The sequence below is a fragment of the Leptonychotes weddellii genome, chromosome 3 (genome assembly GCF_054177405.1).
Source record: "Leptonychotes weddellii isolate Sample4059 chromosome 3, ASM5417740v2, whole genome shotgun sequence".
Taxonomy (NCBI): Eukaryota; Metazoa; Chordata; class Mammalia; order Carnivora; family Phocidae; genus Leptonychotes; species Leptonychotes weddellii.
In genome coordinates, this window is record NC_138371.1 from 74038983 (window position 1) to 74064454 (window position 25472).

The following is a 25472-nucleotide window of genomic DNA, read 5'->3' on the forward strand; positions in this document are numbered from 1 at the left end:
GAGACACAGCAAGAGAGGGAACACAAACAGGGGGCGTGGGAGAGGGAGAAGCAGGCTTCCCGCGGAGCAGGGAGCCCGATGTGGGGCTCGATCCCAGGACGTGGAATCATGACCTGAGCCGAAGGCAGACGCTTAACGACTGAGCCACCCAGGCGCCCCAGGCTGACACTTCTTCATTTCTCTGGGCCTTAACATTTCTCTACCTTTTTATAATAATTTTCTCTTTTTCTCATTAGCATAACTCGTAAATAAATAACTTTCTACCTCTTCTGTGCTAAACACACACACACAAACCCTGAAATGTTGGAAGTGTAGATGTTTACCATAATGCAGCAAGACAAATGGTCTCTGCAAGTTATATCTGAAAGCTATCCTCACAACTCTATAGCTATACCTTATCTGAAACCTGAGCATTTGGGAGTGAGGGTCACTCCTGATATAATGCTGCACCAAAACTTGACTTAATAGCACAAAGCAATTTCTAAGTGTGTCAAAAAGTTTGAGTATTATTATTATATAACATATCGCCATGAAGAAAGTCTATGTTTGATCCTTACTTGGTATGTATGCACAAGATGGACTTCCCTAAATTTTAATAAGCAGCAACAATCAAAATTTTTGGGCACCTGGGTGGCTCAGTTGGTTAAGCGGCTAACTCTTGATTTTGGCTCAGATCATGATTTCAGGGTCATGGAATCGAGGCCCTCACCGGGCTCCGTGCTGAGTGGGGAGTCTGCTTCAGGATTCTCTCTTCCTCTGCCCCTCCCCCACTGCCCGTGCGTGCACACCCTCTCTCTCAAATAAATAAATAAATCTTTAAAAATAAATTTTCAATTAGAGATTCTGGGCTTACCTAACTCTAGCAGTGACAGTAATTTTCATAACTGCTAAACGAGGCTACAGTTAAAGCCCAAAGTACAACTAAATTTCTAAAATTTAGAATTTTAAATTATCAATTTCTAAGTAAAGGATTCTGATATTTTTTAATAACCTCTGAAAGGACTCAGTACCTTTGAGCATCTTTTACTGGTGTGTGCATAGGGGATTGTGACTAAAAAATGCCAGTCGACTTCCCATTTTTAGATTAAGGCTAAGTTACCTTGACAAGAAATATCTATTAATTTCAGTTTAAAAAAACACTACAAAAACCAAGTTCTTACAGCATAATACTGGCATCCTGCTCGCCTCCTGAAAGCACAGGGACCATCAGGATCATTTTCTTCTTCAGGTTCTGATACTGGGGATGGTACCTAGAAAAAAGAGGCACGAGACATTCCATTTAGGAGTTACCAAAAGCCAAGAGATCAATCTTTGTAATGGTCTAAAATCAGAATCTGATCACAAACAGTACATCACTCCTATATTCCATACAGTAGGCAGTAAATTCCCCCAAAGAGTTAAAGACTAGCACAGATTTTCTACAGTTAAACATGATTATTTGGGATGGATTAGTTCTTGCAGGAGTCAACAAGGTATTATCTAATTGCTTCTGAACATGTAAGTACCTAAGAATTAGTAGAGTTTTTATATATCCCACTTATATTTTGTAAATAATGTATGTGGCCATAAACACTTTTATTTTGACAGTTATGCTTCATCTACAGATGTATTTTTATGCAGTAACTTTCTTTCTCTGTAATGAAGCCAAAAACTAGAAGTAAAAAAGGCATATGAAGAGTGCTCCCCCAAAAGTCATTATAGGTCATACATTTTTCTCAAAGGGAGTTCCTTATTTCCCTACGCATTTTTAAAAAATCACTTTAAAAAAAAAGTTTTTATTTAAATTCCAGTTAGTTAATATACAGTGTAGTATTAGTTTTAGGCATACAGTTTAATAAAATCACTTTTTAAACTTAGCAGATCAGAAGCAGAAAATTAGAAGAGGAAAGAAGACTTGCAGACTGGCTGCAGAGAGAAGTGATAAGCCCACAACCTGACAGCAAAAGAAAAAATAAAGACTTTCAAAAAGCTGTTATTACATAATTAAAAAGTATTCTGCCTAGAACCATGTGATCTTAGATGAAACATCCCTATATAACGTGAGTGGACCCCTGGGGCAACACTGATCCATTAGAGCAAACTTTATAAATGTCATAAAAAATGGATTAAATGATATACAAATATACTCTGATACAGCAGAGAAATAATATGGTTTAGATAAATTTCTACCCATAATGGTTAAAAATTAAAAAAAAAAAGTTTTGGTACTTAAGTTTCAGTAGTCTCGTAATTTCACTTTGGAGTACATCTCTTTTTCTGACAACGCTGGCTCAACCATATTTACTTGCAAATTTTGAACCTCACAAATCCCTCTCTTCCTATTTTGAGAGGAAAAATGTGTTCTCCACATTATTTCCAAACTGTGGTAATTACCACTGAGCAGGGTCATCCAGGGGAGAAAGGCATTTGTTTGAGGTTCCAATATACCTCCACCAACCCTATGGGGGAGACATAGAAACAGTAAGCTGGGGTTGATTCTTCTTCTCGGGGAACCAAGCCCCAAACCTGAAATTTGAAATGAAATCCCAAATGTGAATTTTATACTTTGGTTCCTTTGCAGATCATCTACCTCTTCTAAAATACACACAGGGAAGTGTTACAAAGTCTTAGAAATTCTTTGCATAAAGTATACCACCCCTCTGTCCTGACCACCATTCCCCAGGAGTGGATTCCAGGATTTAGTATGAGACATAGGAAGAGAGAGTTGATATTAGGAGAATCAGAAGCATGATCAAGAAAAGACAGGGTTTTTAATTCTGCTCTGCTGCAAATCAGTTGGGTAAGTCTGAAGTTAAAATGTTTGTTCTCTTAAGGATCCCTATTCCTTCGTTCCTTGTTTACTGGACAAAGAAGAAACATATTATTTTAATGATCTTTTCAGCAAGAAAGTCCTGATTTTGTAAGAGCTACATCCTAAATAGCTGCCTCACTGAATGACGTCCAACTATATAGGTAAATACTTATTTTTTAGCAACAAGGGGATATCATTATAAAAATTAATGAGGGTTTTTAAAGACCTAGTAAAAGGACTCAGAGAAACCTAAAAGTTTCAAAATACAATTCGAAATTTTGAAATTTTCATGTGGGTTTATGGGCTGGGGACTATATGAATAAACACAAGAATTCAGAACAGAAACAAAGGTCCTTAATGCATGAGGAATGTATGATTAGCATGTGAGTGTGCCCTACCATTAAGGTGATGGACTGATTTCAGCAAGAAAGGAAAAGTTTCTACAGGTCATAATATCCCATGTGTCATTCTTAAAGGGCTGGGGGTGTAAAGCAAAACTTTGTAAGCTATTCTGAGTACTACCAACATAAGACTATTATTGATATATAATAAACCATGTCATATTCTTACTTAAAATTCTTTAATAATGTACCAGTATATATAATGTAGTAGAAGCCATTTGCCACCTGGCTACTACTCCAAGCATCATTCTGTTCAACCTCGCTTCCCCTTTGCATTTTATGTTCCAGCAATGCCAAACTGCTAGCAGTTCTCCCTCATATGCTGTTTCCTCTGCCTAGAGCCCCTCCCTACTCTTTATATATGGAAAACTCCTATTTGTTAGGACATTATTTCCTCATTCCTTCAAAATGGCCATGTCCCATGGCTCTTCAAAGCACTGAGTCTAACTGGATAATCCTTTGACAAAAACGTAATGAATTATTTCATTAAGTGCTTTTCAAGAGTGTATAAATTAAACATTTATTTGTGCATTTGTTACAACCCAGATAAATACTAAAATATTATCTATAAATTAGTGATAGAAAAGTAAAAAATAACATAATCTAGTCAAAGGGGACACATTTTACGCTTTTATGTAAACTCTAGATTTTAAACAGTTACAACCATAAACTGTTTTATAGACAGTCTTGCTTCTAGACATATCTGTAATGTTGGTTTAAAAAAGTTTTTTTCTTTTAAAGCAATGAAGCAAAAATGTTACAATATAATAATACATATTTGTTATATAGCATTCTCTTTAGGTTGCCTATACCATATAGAAAGGAAAAAAAAAAGGGTATTGCCAGACAAGTTACTAAACTATAAATATATCTTTTAAAATTGATCCTTTAATATACAAAGGTCTTATTTTAAAAATAGCATGTGCGAAAGTAAAATTAAGATTTTAAAATTGCAAACATTTTGCTATAACTGTTGCAATATAAACCAAAGAACTGTCTTCACAATTTACAACTTGAATCAGTTCTTCTAAATCTTTAAAATTAAATGGTTATCACCAAAGTAGCAAAATTTACATTAAAGTTATAAAATAAATGCTGGTGGAATATAGTAAAAAAAAAAAAAAAAAGGAATTATTATCGAGTGAATACTTACAATTATGTATTAACTATCTTAAAATATTGATAATCCATTTCTAATAGTCTACTTTAAATACAGAGGGGAAGAATAATAATGTTCATTTTTATAAAAGGGAAAACTGAAAACCACCTAAATGCTCCACAGAGAATAAATTCTACCCAACTGATAGAAAATAATGGAAAGTAAATACCATTTCAGTGGCTACATAAATAATGTGGAAAATGTATATATGCTATATAACATTAGGTGAAGAGAGTAAGAATCAAAACTAAGAGGTCAACTATGTTTTAAAATATAGCAATATAAAAGACTAAAAGGAAATGTCTTCAAAATAGTTTTAAAATAAGCACCTGTGGAAATTCATCTTCATCTGAGCTGTGAAAGTCATATTGCTTAATATCACTCTTATTGATCACAGGCAATGTCTCAGGAGTGGGTTGCTGAGATGTTATCAAAGCCTCTGCTTTAGGCTTCTTTGGGTACTTCTTCTTTTGACGAACCACATCAGAAGCCTCTTCTTTCAAAGACAAATGATGAGGGTGCTGTTTACATGACGATTTTTCCCCCAAAAGGAAGAAATGAAAATCATTTTAGAAATCATGAAAAACTATACTGCTCTTTGAAAAACATACATTTTTACCCAGGAGGTGATTTTATTTACTGTTTTTAATATGCAAAAATTATGTGATCATAAATTGAAAGATGTTTCACTTTTTGTAAGTTATGATTAAAATCATAATGGTACTTAATTTGCTTTTTATATTGTTATTTATACTTTAAGATGTTAGTGATTTTTAATAATTGCTCTATTATTATGCAATCCAGCATTTAGAAGTACTTAAATTCAATTTTATTTAAATCCACTGTATTAATGATAACTTTATTTTTAAAATAACTTGAATTAGATTATAAATTCATTAGTGTTCCAATTTTTAAAAATTTCTACAGCTGGTAATTTTTTGAGAAAAATAAGTTTATTAACTAGAAAAAAACTTTTACTTTTTTAGAATGCATAATTACTGCCTCAACTGAACAATAATCAAACTGTTCTCAAGTACTCCAGAACTCTATGACAGCACTTGAGAGGCCACCTGGCAAGAGACTGACTGATGGGGTGGGTTTCCAGCCCCGCTTGCTCTCCACTCAGTTGAGAAGCTCTGTTTTAACGTAACAGTATTCCTTTTAATAAGTAGGGATTTACTGCCTAAAAAGTATGAAAATGATTGTTCTAAGCACCAAAGTACAAGCAATATGAAAGTGAAAATATATTTAGGAAGTTCTGTATTTTCCCATGTAGTCCACATTTTTGTTAAAACTACTGCAGTGTCAAAAATGGTACATACAATGAAAATGTTGCTTAAATGGCAAAGTATTTAGTCATATAGCTAGGTTTCATACAATGGATATAGCTATGACATCAAAAAGAAAACTCCTACCTCTTAGGAACTACCTATATTTTAAGGTGGGATGTGTGGCCAAGTAAATAAACTATGCATAATGGGGTAGAGCAAAAATGGATGCAACCATATCTCTAAAACTAGTAAACAGGGTGAATGTTTATTCTTACAGATGATCAAAAATAAGAATATATAACAAAAGCTGATTCCACCAGTAATTTCAGGTTGAGACTTCATATTCTATGCCTACCAATCATATACTTGAAAAAAGCACTGGTTTATATGAAATGGCTTTTAAAAAATAACTTAGAAAATTACATTTATTGCACTGGTAAATTTTTGGCTATAGAGGCAAGTGGGATTTAAAAAGAATCAGGTAGGTGGGCTAGATGCCTGTGATGAATAAGAAAGAACTTTGGTGTTTAAATTGACATCAGTTGAATAAAAGGAGGAGTCTTCCTGCTCCAAATTCTTCTTTGACCTTTAAGAGCAAACCCATGAAAGATTAAGAATTGTGTACATTTTTAAAAGATGAATTTCCCACAAACACCCTATGTTGCTTTTTAAATCTTGCTACAGAGTAAAGCTCTACTATCTAAATACTCAGTCAATACCTATTTCTTATTTAAAACTAAGCTCCTTAAAGTTTTATTAATTTTTATTTCTCAATTGAATAATTAATGTACCACATGAATACTGAATAAACACAATTCCTTTAAGTCTAAGAGACTAAAATAATCACGGAGTCTAGCTCTTTCTATTAGGAAGAAAATAGGATCTGGAACTTATAGGACTTCTTCAAATCACTCCAAGTAGAGAGCAGTTGATAAATGCTGGTTCTGGAAGTAATGATGAAAATAAGAATAACTTTCCATAGTCCCAATGAAGAAAGCTTTAATCTTAAGATTTTGATGCCTGCCACTACAATACAGGATGTGCTAAGGCTAGTGATAACAAGTAAACTTTAATTTACCCATATTCTTTAGGGAAGCAGATGGCATAGTGAAAAGCACATGGTTTTTGGTTGTTAGACCTGGACCTAAACCTTGAATCAGCCCTTTATCAGCTATATGATCTAGAAGTCATACAGGGGTAAAATCTATGTCAAAGGGCTGCTGTAAGGATTAATGAGTTAATATGTATGTAAAAATTCCTACCAAGTGCTTGGCAAATAGTAAAAACAACACATTAATTACGTTTTTCCTTAACCAAACTATACTAAGATAACTGATGAAACTAGTAATTGTCTGATCAATATTACCATATGTGTTTCTCCCCAGAGGATATTCACCTTAGTTTTACATTCTTGGACTTTGTGATGATTTCCATTATGAAGAGTTGCTGGAGTGGCATATAACTCTTTGTCTGATCTATTGATTTTCACTTCATTAAGGATTTCACCACCATAGTCTCCCAAATGATATCTTGAAAAAGTAATAAAATATAAGAAAATGTTTTATAGTTTAAAAAATAAAAATGATATTGCAATGAACTGGAATACAACTAATCAAACAGAATCAACAATTAATCAGATTATTCTTTAAAAATTTACAGGAATAAAGAAGTTCATATTTGGGATTTAGTAAAAACAAACCAACCAAAAAAAAAAAAAACCCCCAAATCTCTAAGGGATACAGAAGACAAATTTCTCATCTATTTAATATTTTCAAACACTGGGAAATGATGTTTAGAATGCTTACCTTAGGAATCACATAAAATTCTGTTAGGCTTAGTATAGTTTATTTAATTATACAGGAAAATGACTATTACATTAGAGAACACATTTTTAAAAAAATATTTATTTATCCATTCTAGAGACAGAGTGCATGCAGAAGGGGGTGCACAGAGGGACAGGGAGAGAGAGAATCTCCAGCAGACTTCCCACTGAGCATGGAGTCCTCTGCTGAGGGGGGCTTGACCCCAGGACCCTGAGATTATGACCTGAGCTGAAATTAAGAGTTGGATGCTTAACTGCCTGAGCCACCCAGGTGCCCCATAGAGAACACATTGTTGAAATGCACTGAAACAAAAAAATGCTTTCTACCTAGTCAGAAAATAAAATCATTTAAATATTCATTTCCCTCAAATTTTAATGGAAACTTAATAAAAACAGTCAAAATGATCCCCAGGTTCTTTTCTAAATAAAATCCAATGATTCTGAAAAAAAAAAAAAAAATTAAGTGTATTAGAGGATCTATACATATTACACACAAAAATATTCCCCAAATTTGCAATCCAAACTGATAATCTAATTTTTTTAAAAAAATAGTAACATAAGAATTCTTCAAAAAATGTAGATTTTGTTTGAGAATCTATTTCAGTTGTTTTAAAGCTAGGCAAAAAAACAAAACATACCATTTGGTTTTATTTTGCCCATCATTTGCCTAAAGCTGTGATTAGTACTTAACAGTAGCAATGTTACCTTTTTTCCACAACTTCTAAGGTTAAGTGCAATAATTCTCGTTTTGTTTTCTCTCTTCTCTTAATCATTTCCAAAATTGTTATGGCTCTACTAAACTCTCGTCTCAATTTCAACATCTTTTCATAAGAGGCTTCATCATTCTTACGATTCTATTGAAAATAATTTTAGAATAAACAATTAATCTAATTATCCACATTTCCATTTTCATTCAACAAAATCTTTTGAGACCCAAGTACGTTCCATAAAAGCAAAATGTTAAAAATATTAAATGTAGAAAATCATCTTAAACAGCAACTACATAAGAGAACCTATGTATTTAACTCTGAAAATAGAAGTGAAAGGAAATAGCTCTCAAATAAAAAAAAAAAAAGTTGCCCATTATTGAAAAGATGGAATAACAGAAGGGATCATTCCAATGTAAACAAAATTTTGAAAGTCTGCCTGAAACAAAACCTAGTATACCAGAAAATGTAGTCCATTCAAATTGATGCAAGGTATTTTCCAGTGACAGAGAAAAACAGTTCTGTCAAATCAAGGTTACCTAAAAATAGCCAAAATGGGTCTCCATCCATCCATCCAGCTCTGTAATTGTTGGCTGGAAGGGTCAATACACCACAATGTAAACACATACAATGACAAGCAAAACTTCACTTCAGAAATTCAAGATGTAACACTGAAAGTGGGATATAAAGCATCTCAAGGAATGGAATTATTATGTTTCAAGGTAATTAGCACCTCATTGCAGGGTAGAAAACAAGTGAAAACTCTGAATTTCAGAGTATTGTTAAGAAGTTCCTACTTTGAAGCATAAGATTTAATTAGAACTCAGAGTGAAAGTCCTGCTTAGTAACTAGACAAGCTCAGTTGTAATTAGCAGCATCTATTTGCATATGAAAGTTACTGTTAATATATTTTGTTTAATCAAATAACCAAAGAATATTTATATTAGGCATGGAACTATTTGTTTAAAAACAGACCATTACCACCTCTCATTCTATGTATCCAGACAGACTGCACTTAAGCAATCTTTGCATCCTTGAGTTAATAACGCAATATGACATTATGACCCAGCAATTACACTACTAGGGTATTTACCCAAAGGATACAAAAATAGTGATTTGAAGGGGCATATATACCTCAGTGTTTATAAGCAGCACTATCCACGATAGCCAAAATATGGAAAAAGCCCAAATGTCCATAGAAGGATGAATGGATAAAGAAGATGATGTGTGTGTGTGTACATATACTTTATAAAATGAAGTATTACTTGACCATAAAAAAGAATTAAATCTTGCCATTTGCAATGACATGGATGGAACTAGAGTGTATTATGCTAAGGGAAATAAGTCAGTGAGAGAAAGGCAAATACCCTATGGTTTCACTCATCTGCTGAAGAAACAAAACAGATGAACACAGGGGAAGGGAAGGGAAAATAAAATAATAACAGAGAAGGGAGTCAAACCATAAGAGACTCTTAACTATACAGAACAAACTGAGGTTTGCTGGAGGGGAGGTGGGTGGGGGGATGAGGTAAATGGGTGATGGGCATTAAGGAGGATGCTTGTTGTGATGAGCACTGGGTGTTACATGTAAGTGATGAATCACTAAATTCTACTCCTGAAACTAGTAATACACTATATGTTAACTAACTAGAATTTAGATAAAACCTTAAAAGAAAAAAAAACCCAATATATTAAAGAGATAACTACTAAGGACACAAGCTCTGCAGGAATAAAAGCTGTTGTCACCTCATCAAGCAAGGATCACAAATACTTGGTGTGCTTGCCGACAGCAAAACAGATATGGAATATATTCTGGAAGAAAGAATTTATAAATACCTGCTTTGACCATTTAAACAGTTTAAGAAATAAGGATTTATGAGCATATCCTAATTGATCTGATGTGAAAAATTACTTGTAAATATTAACCAAATCTTTTGTATCGTCCCTCTCTTTTATTGTCAAAATAAAGAATGCAATATCACATTAGAAGGAACCTGAAGCCAGGTTTCATACTGGAGGACTATAAAGGAGAAAATAAAACTTGAGAAAGATTCAAAGTTTTACTCTCTTTTATGTGTAGTTTCTTGTATTTGAAAATTAATCATCACCTATAAAACATAACCTAAACTAAGTCCTATTAAGGTACTGCATATTTACATTTTAAAATGCTATGTTAATAAGTCAGTCTTTTACCTTATCAAAAGGAAATTAATCTTCTCCCCCCTTCCAGTACTATGTGACAAAAGGCAAAATCTGAAGTATGGTTTTGAGCAAAAATTTTTGGCAAGCAGGCAGCAATAATACCTTCTAACTGAAAAAAAATTAACATTACCAAGAGCAAATATTAAAGTGTCCCCCTGTACAGAGTACTGCACAGGTCCCCTACCCTCAAAAGCCTTGAAGTCTAGTAAGAATGAGACACACAAAGATGAGTAATACTACAAGGCTACATGCCAGCTGAACAATATTTAAAAGTGCACCAGAACCTTTTAAGATTACCCCCCTCTTCACTAAGTGTTCCTTGTGGCCTGTATGCTTCTGCCCTGTCTTAACCAGTCGTTTCTTGCTCTCTTTAGGCCCAAATAAGTACCTTTTCTAACTTTTCCTTTCTCTAGTCCTGTCTTTTCTACTCTTTTTTTTTACCTTTTATTTTGAAATAATTTCAGATTTACACAGTTACAAAAACAGTATAAATTCGTATATATCTTCATCTAGATTGCCCAAATGTTATTTTACATTTACTTTATCTCTACGTATATATGTATATTATTTAATCTATACTACCATGGACTAAATGTTTGTGTCCCCTGAAAATTCATGTTGAAATTCCAAGCTTTCAATGTGATGTTATTTAGAGGAAGGGTCTTTGGGAGGTGATTAGGTCATGAGGGTGGAGTCCTCACAAATAGATCTGTACTCTTATGAAAGAGATCCCAGAGATCCCAGAGAGCTTTCTTGCCCCTTCCACCATGTGAGGACACCGCAAGGTGACTTATGAACCAAGAAGTAAGCCCTCACCAGACACTGAATCTGCTGGTACCTGTATATCAGATCTCCTAGCCTCTAGACCTGTGACAAAGAAATGTGTTGTTTAAACCACTCAGTCTCTGGTATTTTTGTTACAATAGCCTAAACGGACTAAGACATATATGTGAATGTATATAAAAAAATACACAAATATGTAAAATTAGCGGTCGTATTTAAAAAAAAGATGAGACTAGTTGAATATATACTGCCCCTTCATCCCTAAGCACTTTAATACGGGCTTTCTAGAAACAGTGGTACTCTCTTATATAACCAGTACTAGTATGGAAATCAGGAAATTAACATTGACTTTATTCATATTTCACTAATTGTCCCACTAATGTCCTTTATGGCAACAAATATAATTGTTAAATATATTTTTATATATTTATGTAATCATTGCCATAAAGGACATTAGTGGGACAATTCTTATTATTAAATTCACTCAGCCGATTTTTTCCTGGTCTAGGATCTGATTCAGGATTACAACTGTTTTAGTTATCATGTCTCTTTATTTTCCTATGATTTGAAATAGTTCCTTTGTCTTTCTACAGTGATCATGATCCTGACATTTTTAAAAAAGATTATTTATATGAGGGGGAGGAGTCTTTTTTTTTTTTTAAGACTTTATTTATTTATTTATTTGAGACAGAGAGAATGAGAGACAGAGAGCATGAGAGGGAGGAGGGTCAGAGGGAGAAGCAGACTCCCTGCCGAGCAGGGAGCCCGATGCGGGACTCGATCCCGGGACTCCAGGATCATGACCTGAGCTGAAGGCAGTCGCTTAACCAACTGAGCCACCCAGGCGCCCCTGAGGGGGAGGAGTCTTAAGCAGACTCCACACTGAGCGCGGAGCCTGACGCAGGACTCCATCCCACGACCCTGAGATCACGACCTGAGCTGAAACCAAGATTCAGCTGCTTAACTGACTGTGCTATCCAGGCACCCCGCCATGATCTTGACATTTTTAAAGAACAAAGGCCACTCATTTTTGTAGGATGTTCCTCAGTTTGGGTTTCTTTGATGTTTTTCCACAATTAAATTCAGGTTATATATTCTTAATAGGACTATCACAGAAATGATTTTGTATCCCTCTCTTGTATCAGGAATTAAATGATACTACCTTGTTTCTCATCAAATTTCCTCCCAATAGTTTATTATTATTATTACTATCATGGTGATTTTCAAACTTCTTCATTCCAGTGACACTTGGAAGTTAAAATTCTACTGTAACAAAAAGTGTTCTCTTTTATCAATTAATCTACCAAGCATCCATTCATCCATCTATCCATCCATTCATTTATATTAGTATGGACTCATGGGTTACTTATATACTCTATGGGTTATTCATTACTCTATTTATTTTGACACTTCAAATTTTCCCACATCTGGTTAGTAGAGCCACCCTTCAAGCTGGCTCTTCAGGCCTTCTGACATGGGTCCAACATTCTTTAATCTTTATCAACAGTCTTACTTTCTGGCATAGCAGAATGTTCCAAGCTTATCTTTATACTTTCCTAGCCCTAGACCTGGAAACACCATTTTACTAAGAAGCCCTGGTTCCTTTTAATGGAAAATGGTATTTAAAAATCAGGATCTACATGCTAGGCATGCTCACTGCTACTGAGCATCATTGCTTCTAGACCCTCTCAGCAAACAGAAGAAATACACCTGTAATATATGTATATACATATACATGCATAGATCTATATCTATTTCTGACTCTCTCTCTCTATAAAAACAGTGAGTTCATACTGAAACTTTTTCCATGCTTTTAAGATGGCCCTATCCCTGTTTTCAAATCCACTCACTTCCTTCCTCACAACGGTCTCTGCTCTGGACCAACTCTTTTCTTATTCCCAGTTACATATTATAGTTCTGACCTACTGCCAAATCTCTAGGAAGTGGTTCTCAAACTGCTGCACTTTATTTTTTTTTATTTTTTACTTTTTCAAATTGCTGCACTTTAGAATCAACTATAGATTTTTATTTAACGAAGGATAATTCACAGGAGATTGTTTTCTGGAGCCAGACTGAGAACAACTACTCTCAGTTTCCTCTCCTGTCTGTCTCGTTTATTCTGGGCCACACAGAGGGAGGAGAGAAAGCACAGATGTCAACAATTGTATCTATGGGGTTAAACATATTAAACACACATGCTGATTCAAGACTTCCCAATCAGTGCTTTCAGACATGCTGGTGCCTTAAGACGGTCTCATTTAAGAACGTCCTTAAGTACTTAACCACTTACAAATTAAATATTAGTGAATTAAAATTAAATTCTAGACTGCCAAGCAAATATTTCAGAAGTCCTTTATTTTAGCACCTTTGTATCTAGCTATATACGTGTTTTCAATTTTGTGGAAACAGAAAAGGAAGTAGAGAACCTTTGTTAGCTGTATTCATTTTTGTATATCCCAATGCTTGCCCACCTCTGGAATACCTAGGGGTATTTACTGTTGACTGCTTTCCCAACTTTCTCATTTTGAAACAAACATTTCAAAGCAGTATTAGTGTGCATGAAGGGATCTTTGGTCCCACAACTGAAAACAAAGAGGAATAAAAGACTACTAGAAAAGAAAATGTACCACTCTGCAGAGGAAGGTGAAAGTAACAGATAAGAGAAAGGGTAGAAATCGGTGTGTCAGGAAAAAGTGGTACTAGCTATTGTACAACGGTGAAGCACGTAAACATAGGAATCCATTCTAGCAATTCTCAATATACAATTGGGTGGAAAACAGTGATTTAACCTATTTAAGAATTAAACCAATTTAAATATTTAGAATATTCTTTTACATGTCAATAAATACTGCTAATTTTAAGTACTTCTTACCCTCTCACTAAAAGAAGTCCAATGGTATTCTTCCTTCAAAAGACATTGCTAAAAGTCTATGTTTTGCAATATATCTGAATCAATAGCCTATATTTATAAACTTACCTCATTTTAGTCTTTTCTAAGCAAGACGTTAAATCTTCATAAAGTATCTTAGATTTCCTTAGCCAAATTGAAAACTTAGCCTGGGTTAGGGAATGTCATCTACACTTGGGAAATCCAAGAAAGACTTACAGAAAATGGTTGTTAACCAGCAGGAGAATTTCTCCTAAAATATACCACTCCTGGCAGCTGTTATGCGTCACAGCTGTTATACTAACAACTGACAAGAACAAGCTTTTAATGTTAGGAGAAACAGGAATCCACAGAAAATGCTTTGCCTCCAAATCGTAATTCCTCATGGCTTTTACATTTATATGTTCTAATTTTTTACATGTTAGAGAATGTGTTACTATGTATGGTGTTTACTGTTAAATATGAGAAACGGAAGACAGTGAATACCCCCTCCGAAGTAATACCTTCCTCTATACCCTATCATTCCACATGAGACCCTTTTTCTCTTAACTTAAAATTCCAGCTCACACTGCTTCAGAAAGGCAGATGGGGATAAGTTCATCAATTTGAAATTTGACACAATGGACAACTCAGAAAAGAAGAAAAACATTCCACTGTTACTTTTGACTACTGGCAGAACAGGCTTGAAAATGAACTTTTCCCTACTTCCCATGACCCCATAGTAGCTAGAGGCAGTAAAGGCCATTTTTATTTGCAAGAATTAGAATGTGGTTTCAAAGGAGCTATAAGCTCTTAAGCTTCCTAAACAAGAGGATATGTATACAATGTATATATAATTTACTGAAGAACTCAAATTTCTGAGATACATAAAGATACATAATTCCTTTTACTACTTCAATTGCAAGTCTGAAACAGTATAAGCAGTAGACTTATAAAGGGCATGAGTATTAGATATTATACCAATAGAAGCTGACCGATGGAAGCTACTGAAGAGCAGGATTTCTAACATTAGGTTTAACAATGTTATTAGCTCCCCTGTATGTTCAAGGTATTCAAAATTACTGAACTTATTAGCAGAAAAAAAATCGGTCTTAAGTACTATTAAGGAACACTCAATTAAATCTAATTTGCACATTACCTTTCGAGTTTGCATTTTCTCTGTTCTCCTCCGAAAAGCAACATAAGGGTCATTGTTGGTAGAGCCGTCTCTTTTCTCTTGTTTTATCTGAGGAATGAGGGACGGCCCCCTGCAGTTTTTACGTTTTCTTACCCAGTAGTCATACACAGCTTTAATAAGGTAATCATCTTCGTTTAGCAGCAGTTTTGCTTCCTGAAGTGTTACAAGCTAAATGAAAAATACAAATTGTCATCAACTATAAGGTTTGAAAAAAAGAAATCAAAGTTAAGCTGTATATACCTATAGAAAAAATGTCTAAATTAGTCTAACAATTATGATCAGACATCATGATGGCAGAAAACGCAATTCAATTTTGAAATTTTACAAAGAATTTACTGATAAGGAGATTTATCTAAAAATTTATATTTTGCTCTGAGAGGTAGAGTAAGTACCACAATTTAAAATATTTAAGAAGCCTAAATGAACAACAGTTGGAAAGACTGCAAGAGATTTATGCCTTAGTTAAGTCTTGGACTAGAAGATATCTAGGGTCCATCAAAATTCTGACATTCTGTGATTCTACACATTTGAAGATCTAGTAGTTTTCAACAGTCTAATAGATTCTGTGATTTGGTTTTTCAACAAAAACTAGAAGATACAGAAGTTTTTTTCCTATAGCCCTGTAAAATGAAAGATGAATATTCTCTACTATATTGCAAATAATATAACAAGTTTCTTTTAAGACTGTAAAAGAACAAACTTAGCATGTTTCCCGAAGTTTCAACACTATGCAATTTTGAATTTCTTGTACTAATTACATATAAAGGCAATTCCTCTGTCCAAACTGGTTAAGTACTAGAGAATCCTTGTTCTCAACACTCATTTTGCTAATGACATAGTTATGTCTGGAACAGTGATCCTAGGATGGTTCCTCTAGGAACTCTCACACTGATATTTCAGGGATCTACTTCTCCTTTATCAATGCAGTCAATATAATGTTGACATATCTCAAACTAAGGTTTGTAAAAATTTGTTTGGTCACATCTGTTTCCTTACTGCTTGTGAAGATCAAATAGACTGATCAGCTTTAGCAGGATGGATTATGGGTTAACCATATCCATTTACAGTGAACTCTAGAAAAAGATAATGGAGTTTTAAGGCTGGAAAACCTCAATGAAGTGCATCTCAATCTTTTTACTTTTATCATTTTGGAGATGAAGATTCATTTTCAAAACAAGTTGAGATATCTCCTAAGAAATGTTTTCCTAAAACCTGGAAATGGGGAAAATTTTCTCTCTGAAACTGCAAGATCAATATAGGAATTGATCTGAGGGTTGTATGAAGTCAACTGAAGATAGCATGCCTAACCAAATAAATTTCTGAGATCTGATTTTTCATACTGGTATAACTTCACGGAATAAATGCAATGATCATTGGACTTTCAGTTCTATGATGGTGATTACCAGGGCTAATTAGTTGGTTTCTTATATTATCTGGCTGCCAAGACTGGCTGCAGGAAAAGAATACACTGACAATGACAACTCAAGTATTCTAGTCCATGTAATGATTACATTTAATGCAATAAAATTGTATGTGACCATAGTTTGGCTTATTCAATGTCTCAGTGAAGTCATCTTAAATGCATCTGAAAGGCTGAGTAACTTGGTCTCTAAAGTGGAGAGCCAGAGCCTGGAACAAGAGACCTAACCAAAAAAAACAGTATTTCCAAACATCAACTTTAGATGGGCATCTTTGTTAGCTGAAGGTCTCTGGAATAGTCCAGAGTCTACAATGCCAGTGGCAGAATAAGAACCAAGCTTTCTGGATCTAATAAAATTCGACCTCATGCTTACAGCATCATAACATCACTGGCAGCTTTCATGTGCTCCGGGGACCAAGGGAAACAATGCTGTGATATGCTACACATCTTCAGCTCTTTGGTCATTCTGCTTCTGATAAAATTTTGGAACCTTCACTAATTATATCAAGAACATATTCTAACTTTAGAGTGGGGAGGAGGATAGGTTTCTTCCTATGAAGGCACAGAGCAGTAGTGAGTTTCTTATATAATACTATCAGGATAACACCGCTTCCTATCCTCCTGCAGGAGATGTAAGGGGATTAACACAGCCTCAGATTTCCTTCTCTGGCGCTTCTTGCTCCTTTTACAAAGGTCCTTCTGCCTGGTTGATAAGTACCCTCTTTATATGTCAGGTAATAAGAATTCAATACACCGTTTACAATTAAACATCCTGACATTTCTTTCCAATGTTAACTATATTTCTTAGTTGACTGATGTTTTTATGTTGCTATAAATTTTTATTTTATTGGGTAATATGAGTTTTAATCATTCTGTTAAAATTATCCTTAGCAGTATCACCTGCATCATTATCACAATGACAGCATCAATTTGAGTGGGAAAGAACTATTTGCAGATAAAGTAGTCCCAAATTATTAGGACACAGGATTAAAATTCCACAAAATCAGAATCCTACTACTTTTCTACCGTAAGAAAAAAGTTCTGCCATTTAGCACTTTCTCTACTAGAAAGCAGTGGAAGCCAGTATTTACTTGACGAAAAGGTCAGTGATAAAATTTATTATTTCTAGGATACCTCTGAGTTGTTTGATTTACTTACTTTGGGGGCTTGGAGATGAGATAAAAATGACTCCACTAGCTGGGCTTTTCTTCTAGATTGCCACTAGCTTCACGAGGACAAGGATCACTTAGTTTGTTTACATACAGATTCATGGGTCAGCAATTTCAAGAAATACATTTATAATACACAAATGAATAAATTATATATAAAAAGTAATGTTTTAAAAATATAGTCAGTTAAGCAATAAATAGTTAATAACTACTATCAGCCTATCACTGTGTTGTATAGGTTGTGGGTAAATTGGGAAAAAAAATTTCAAGATAAAACTACTACCAACAGAAACTTAAAATATGGTAATCAAGGCATGACAAATACAACTTAAACAATAAGAGAACAATATCAGAACTTTAGAACTCAGTATTAGTGCATTAAGATATAGGACAGAACCACAAAATACTCCATCTGGGAGTGCTTGTGTTGGTAGCTTAAGATACAAGTATAAATTCTGAGGACAGATACTGAAGGAAATAGCAACATGATGTAGAGGAAGAGGAAATGAATTAAGAAGAAAAGATTTGAGAAATGTGGAGGTCAACAGCATCCAATACCATGGAGATATTTAGTAGGATACAGGCTGAAATGGATGGATGACCATGAGAAGGCCATTGGTGACGTGGGTGCAATCAGTTTACCGAAATGCATTGGAGTAGGAGTAAAAGTTAAAAAATATGTCTAATCTTTTTAAAATGTGACTGACCAAAAAAAAAAAGAGAGAGAGACAAAGGGTGGCAATTTATAGAGAAAGATGGGGTGAAATGAAAGGGTTCTCTTGGAAATAGGGACCCTTGGCACATTTTTGGGCAAAAAGAGAGAGACTGAAGAAATGAGAGAAGAGATAATTAAAGATGAAACATGCAAGGAATATACAGGTGCATTGAGGAAGAAATCAGAAATTTAGGGACTGATGGAAAAGGGATAAAAAACACATCATTTTGGGAGTCACTGGAGAGATAAGGAATATGATAAAGGATCATGTGTAGTTAAGAGAGTATGTCAGAAAAGTTACACTTGAGAGGTCTGTGGACCATCTAGGTGGAGATGCCAACAGGTAGCACGAAAAGAGAAAAAAGAGTCCTGGAGCTTGAGAAGGAGGTCAAGGGTAAGGATATATGTATTATTATGCTCACAAAAGTCCTTGCTAAGGTGATATTAACCCCAAACATATAGGATAAGAATACCAAGGACAGAATTTCAAGAAACTCTGATGTTTGTAGAAATTAATGAAAAGGACTCAGTAAAAGACAATTAGAAGGAATGATCACAGAAAATAACTTAAAAAATCAGAAAAGAATAAAGTATATTCCAAAGACCAAAGGTGATGAGTTTGAAGAAATGAGAGCTCAATTAAAATAAATGAATGGGGACTGAAAATTATCACAGTATTTGGCAACAGGAATTTTCAATGACTTCATTGCAGAATGATGGGGGAAGAAGCTTTGTCTCAGTCTATCTTTTATGTCTTCTCTACCAACCTAATATTGCTTTAAAAAAATTTTTTTTTAAATATTGCTTTAACCACAAACTCGATTCCTTGCTTTGAGATCTGCTACTATGTCAGCTGCCAAAAAGGAAAAATAAAGAAATCCATGAATCCACAATTCAGGCACCTGGCATGAGAATAACCTTTGGTATCTTTAATCCTTAGTCCTAATAACAGGACCATTATCTTTCCCTAAGATGAACCTCCACCTTTGTCTACAACACTGCTGAAAGCACGTACTATCATGCTCTGAGCTTACTCAGTTTTAGGGTTTAAAAGCTTGTCACTGAGCAAAGAGAAGTAAAATAAGATATTTTACTGATTGTATGTGGATCGTTAAATATATTGTTCACATATGCTTTTTGCTTATCCTGTCCCCACTTAGATAATAAGCTCCCCAAGGGCAGAACTTGCTCACCTAAGTACTAAATAACTATTATTGACAGAAATGAAATAAAGCAAATTACATAACAGAGAGCTGAAGGCTTCACCACCAGTAATTTCTGAGCAATCATGGAAAAGAGTAGAAATACCAAATAAAGACTAAACTTAGAATTGCTAGAAAAGTCTGCATATTAAGAAGAAAAATGAAATCACACCTAATGCCAGTGATCAAAATCTTAGGAAAACTGTGGGCACTAATAAAAATATTTTTGATATTCAATCTGATAATTAAAACAAATTTCCAATAAAAAAAGTCAAGCTCTCAAAAAACCAACTAAGCTGAAATTTACAAAATTCAGTTTTCAACGTACTTCTTTTGATTGCACATCAAATATTACTTTCCATCCAAATGGGGGGGAAAGACTGGTAGAAAGGCTAAATATGCAGCAAAGTCCTTTCACAAAATGGAGAAGTTTTTTAAAATGTTCTGAAGAGCTGGTAATGCTTCAAGGACTTAAGTTGGGAGGTAAAGGAAAATAATGAATTTGTAATGGGTAAACTAGTGAAAAGTGTTTACAGTCTACTGTAAAACATTTATTTATTTCTGTAACTTCTTACATTAATAACAATTAATATATTAATACACACACAGGTACGCCAAGAAATTATTTTTAAAAATAGTTTATTTTTTAAATCCAATTACAATATCTATACATGTTCATAACAGTAAATTTGGAAAACAGAAAAACAATAAAGAACATAAAAATCACCAATAATTCTACCACCTAAATAGAACCATTACTGGTATTTTGTGGGGCTTTCATCTTTCATTAAATGCACACATATAAATGTAAATGTTTTAAATGAATCTCAGAGTTTTGTACTTAAACAAATCTGTATCCTTTTTTTGAACTCTAACATTATATAACGAGCAATTTCCATTGATATTCAAAATAGTTTTTAATGGCTGTGTGATATTCCACCCTACAGACAACTTATAAGTTATTCTGAACATCCTTGTTCAAAAATCTTTGACATTTTCACTAATTATTTTTTTTTTTGAGAATGATTCCTAGACGCAGGATTACTAAACCAAAAGCAAAAACATTTTAAGGTTCCTGACATATGCTGCCTAACTGCTTTCCAAAAAGACCATACCACTTTCAGTTCTCTATACCATATTTAGAATGACCCACTAAAGAAAATTATTTCCTTGTGAATAATTTTTTCTTCACTTAAAATTTTAAATATATAAGTAAAACTAAAATACATCTAAAATGATAATGGGTACCTTAATAAATTTGAGCAACTAAGAAGGATATGGTATGAGATATCTGCCTTAAAGACACAACCAAGCAAATTCAGCTTACGAAAAGGATCAAGAATATGTTATATAGCATTGCAGCTAGTATTATTTTTATATACAAACAAGAAGAAAGGTCAGAATAGTACTCTATATACTCCTATTCAAAGAAATTATGCTTAAGTGGTCAGTTCAAGGAATACTGTAAACAGAAATTCTAGGATGTCAGGAAAATTCAAAAGGCAGTATAGTACAATATACTCAGATCTAAAGAAAATGCAAAATAAAGTTGCTAACTGGATTAATTGTAAGACAGGAGACATTTTTACAAGGTACAGTACCTGATTAGAACTGGCTTTTTCAAGTCTGTCAATCATAATTTCAAATTGCAAAGGCTTAATTTCCATCTTTCTGTTAAGTCTATTTAATAAGGTTTCATCTTCTGAATCCATATCATAATCTGGTTGTTCGTTGTCTAGATTAAAGGCTAGAAAAGAAAAGAAAAATTCTTCAAACTGAGGAGAAATTATGGAGTTATATAGTGTTTATATCTGACCACAGAATACTTCTGAATCACAATGCATTGACCAGGGAGGAACTCATGAACTGACATCTAAAAACTGGTTCCAGAGTACACCTGAAACTAATGTAACATACACTTTGTGGCAACTATTGTAAAAAACAACAACAAAAAACAAAAAACAAATTAAATTGGTTTCAGAGACTAAAAACACGGTGGAAGAAAAAATAAAATCTTAATTCATATATGACTTAAAGTTTAACAGAACAAGAAAAACAATAACTAAGATTAATTTATTTTAAAAATAAAGGATCACAACAACTACTAAACAGGAAAAAATATTTGCAAACGACATATTTGATAAAGAGTTAGTATCCAAAAATATATGAAGAACTTAGCCAACTCAACACTAAAAAACCAAATAATCCAACTAAAAAACAGGCAGAAGACATGAACAGATATTTCTCGAAAGGCATACAGACAGCGAACAGACACATGAAAAGATGCTCAACATCACTCATCACCAGGCAAATGCAAATCAAAACTACAAAGATATCACTTTACACCTGTCAGAATAGCTAAAATAAAAAACTCAAGAAACAATAAGTGTTGGCGAGGATGTGGGGAAAAAAGGAACCATCTTGCACTGTTGGTGGGAATGCAAACTGGTGCAGCCACTGTGGAAAACAGTATGGAGGGGAGGAGGAGCAAGATGGCAGAGGAGTAGGAGACCTAAATTTTGTCTGGTCCCAGGAATTCAGCTAGGTAGCTATCAAACCATTCTGAACACCTACAAACTCAACAGGAGATCAAAGAAAAGAATAGCAGCAATTCCCTGAACAGAAAAGTGACTACTTTCTGGAAGTTAGGACATGGAGAGAAGTGAATCCAAGGTGATATTCGGGAAGATAGACTGCAGAGGGAGGGAGCCTCTGTCAGATGGCTACCGGCAAGTGATAGAGCAACGGGGCACAAAATCGGAACTTTCAGAAGTCTGCTCCACTGAGGGACGTCACTCCAGTGGCTAAGCGGGGGGTGGAACACTCACTGGGACAGTGTGGTCTCAGGACCGTCAGGGTCACAGAAAGACTGGGGGTGCCTGAGTGCGGCAGAGATCCCAGGTATTGGAGCAGGGAAGCCAGATGGAGAGACAGAGCCAAGGAGTGGGCTCTCAGCTTAGGGTTGCCATAAACCGTGATCTGTGGCACAGTCGGGCCACTGCTCCTCCAGCAGGGACCCAACAAGCGGCAGATCCAGGGAGACTCCCCTTCCTCCCCTGGGAGGAGTGGCACGGGAGCGTACCGCAGGCATCTGCTGGGTTTGGAGACTCCACACAGGGTCGTGTGCCAGAGATAGAAAGGTCACAGGCCGGGTGAGCACGGACTGCAGCCAGAGACCGGGGAGACAGGAGTGAATGACTGCTTTTCTCTGGGGGCTCATTGAGGAGTGGGGCCCTGGGTCCTCAGCTCCTCTGGGGCAGAGACTGGGAGGCCGCCATTTTAAATCTCATCCTCCAAAGCTGGATGGAGAGCTTGCAGGGAACAAAAGCTCCCAAAAGCAAACCCCAGCAGATTACCTAGCCCAGCCCCTGGCAGGGGAGGGGCAATTCTGCCTTGGGCAAAGACCTTTGAGAATCACTGCAACAGGCCCCGCCCCCAGAAGATCAGCAAGAACAGCCAGCCAAGACCAAGTTTACCGATCAATGAGAATGGCAGAACTCCAGCACTAGGGGAATACAGCACATAGAATTCATGGCTTTTTTTCCCATGATTCTTTAGTCTTTAAAAGTTAACTTTTTAATTTTATTTTCCTTTTTTTTTTTTTTTACTTTTTCTTTTTCGCTTTTTCAACCAACATCTTATCAATCCCTTTTTTAAAAATCTTTTTTCTTTTCCATTTTTAGAGTCATATTCTATCCATTCATTGTAGTTAACCTTATTTTTGGTGTATATATACATAAGTTGTATTCTCTTTAAAATTTTGGGATGCAGTTTCTTCTAACAGACCAAAATATACCCTAAATCTCTAGTGTATGGCTTTGTTCTAGTCTCCTGCCTGATCACATTCTCCCCTTTTTTTTAAATTTCTCTTTTTTTCAACCAACTTATCAATTCATTTTATGAAATCTTTTATAATTTTCATTTTTACAGTCATATTCCATCCCTTCATTGTATTTACCCTTATTTTTGTACGTTTCTCCTTTCTTTAAAATTTTAGGAGGCAGTTTCTTCGAACAGACCAAAATACACCCAAAATCTAGTGTGTGGCACTGATCTGTTCACCAGCCTGATCATATCCTTTTTTTCTTTTCTCTTTCTTTCCCTTGTTTTCGGGTCTCTTCTGATTTGTTTAGTATTTTTCTGGGCTTGTTGTTATCCTGTTAGCATTTTGTTCTCTCATTCATCTATTCTCCTCTGGACAAAATGACAAGATGGAAAATATCACCTCAACAAAAAGAACAAGAGACAGTACTGACTGCCAGGGACCTAATCAATACGGACATTAGTAAGATGTCAGAACTAGAGTTCAGAATGACGATTATAAAGATACTAGCTGGGCTTGAAAAAAGCATGGAAGATACTAGAGAAACCCTTTCTGGAAAAATAAAAGAACTAAAATCTAACCAAGTCAAAATCAAAAAGGCTATTAATGAGGTGCAATCAAAACTGGAGGCTCTAACTGCTAGGATAAATGAGGCAGAAGAAAGAATTAGTGATAGAGAAGATCAAATGATGGAGAATAAAGAAGCTGAGAAAAAGAGAGATAAACAACTACTGGGTCACGAGGGCAGAATTCGAGAGATAAGTGATACCATAAGATGAAACAGTATTAGAATAATTGGGATCCCAGAAGAAGAAGAAAGAGAGAGGGGACAGAAGGTATACTGGAGCAAATTACAGCAGAGAACTTCCCTAATTCGGGGAAGGAAACAGGCATCAAAATCCAGGAGGCAAACAGAACCCCCCTCAAAATCAATAAAAATAGGTCAACACCTTAATAGTAAAACTCCCAAGTCTCAGAGACAAAGGGAAAATCCTGAAAGCAGCTTAGGACAAGAGGTCTGTAACCCACAATGGTAGAAACATTAGATTAGTAACAGACATATCCACAGAGACCTGGCAGGCCAGAAAGGACTGGCAGGATATATTCAGAGCACTAAATGAGAAAAATATGCAGCCAAGAATACTATATCTAGCTAGGCTATCACTGAAAATAGGAGAGATAAAAAGCTTCCAGGACAAACAAAAACTAAAAGAATTTGCAAACACAAAACCAGCCCTAAAGAAATATTGAAAGGGGTCCTCTAATCAAAGAGAGAGCCTAAATGTAACATAGACCAGAAAGGAACAGAGACAATATACAGTAACAGTCACCTTACAGGCAATACAATTGCACTAAATTCATATGTTTCAATAGTTACCCGAATGTAAATGGGCTAAATGTCCAATAGAAAGACAGAGGGTATCAGATTGGATAAAAAAACAAGACCATCGACATGCTGTCTGCAAGAGACTCATTTTAGACCCAAAGACACCTCCAGATTGAAAGTGAGGGGTTGGAAAACCATTTACCATGCTAAGGGACATCAAAAGAAAGCTGGGGTGGCAATCCTCTTATCAGAAAAATTAGATTTTAAACCAAAGACTGTAATAAGAGATGAGGAAGGACACTATATCCTACTTAAAGGGTCTATCCAACAAGAAGATCTAACAATTGTAAATATCTATGCCCCTAACATGGGAGCAGCCAATTATATAAGCCAATTAATAACAAAATCAAAGAAACACATCGACAACAATACAGTAATAGTAGGGGACTTTAACACCCCCCTCACTGAAATGGACAGATCATCTAAGCAAAAGATCAACAAGGAAATAAAGACTTTAAATGACACACTGGACCAAATGGACTTCACAGATATATTCAAGAACATTCCATCCCAAAGCAACAGAATACACATTCTTCTCTAGTGCCCATGGAACATT

At 35.0% G+C, this 25472-nt stretch overlaps 1 protein-coding gene across 2 annotated transcripts in view; it reads right to left on the reverse strand.

Annotated features, from left to right (window-relative positions):
- EPC2 (enhancer of polycomb 2) overlaps nucleotides 1-25472 on the reverse strand; it is a 124189-nt gene that overhangs the window by 16287 nt on the left and 82430 nt on the right. For both annotated transcript variants that reach the window (XM_081814473.1, XM_081814472.1), the window contains exons 3-8: nucleotides 21308-21453; nucleotides 15162-15368; nucleotides 8150-8298; nucleotides 7019-7151; nucleotides 4681-4872; nucleotides 1161-1250 (exon numbers count right to left, since the gene is read on the reverse strand). In XM_081814473.1, the coding sequence (XP_081670599.1) occupies nucleotides 1161-1250; nucleotides 4681-4872; nucleotides 7019-7151; nucleotides 8150-8298; nucleotides 15162-15368; nucleotides 21308-21453 (917 nt within the window). The remainder of the gene's footprint in view (nucleotides 1-1160; nucleotides 1251-4680; nucleotides 4873-7018; nucleotides 7152-8149; nucleotides 8299-15161; nucleotides 15369-21307; nucleotides 21454-25472) is intronic.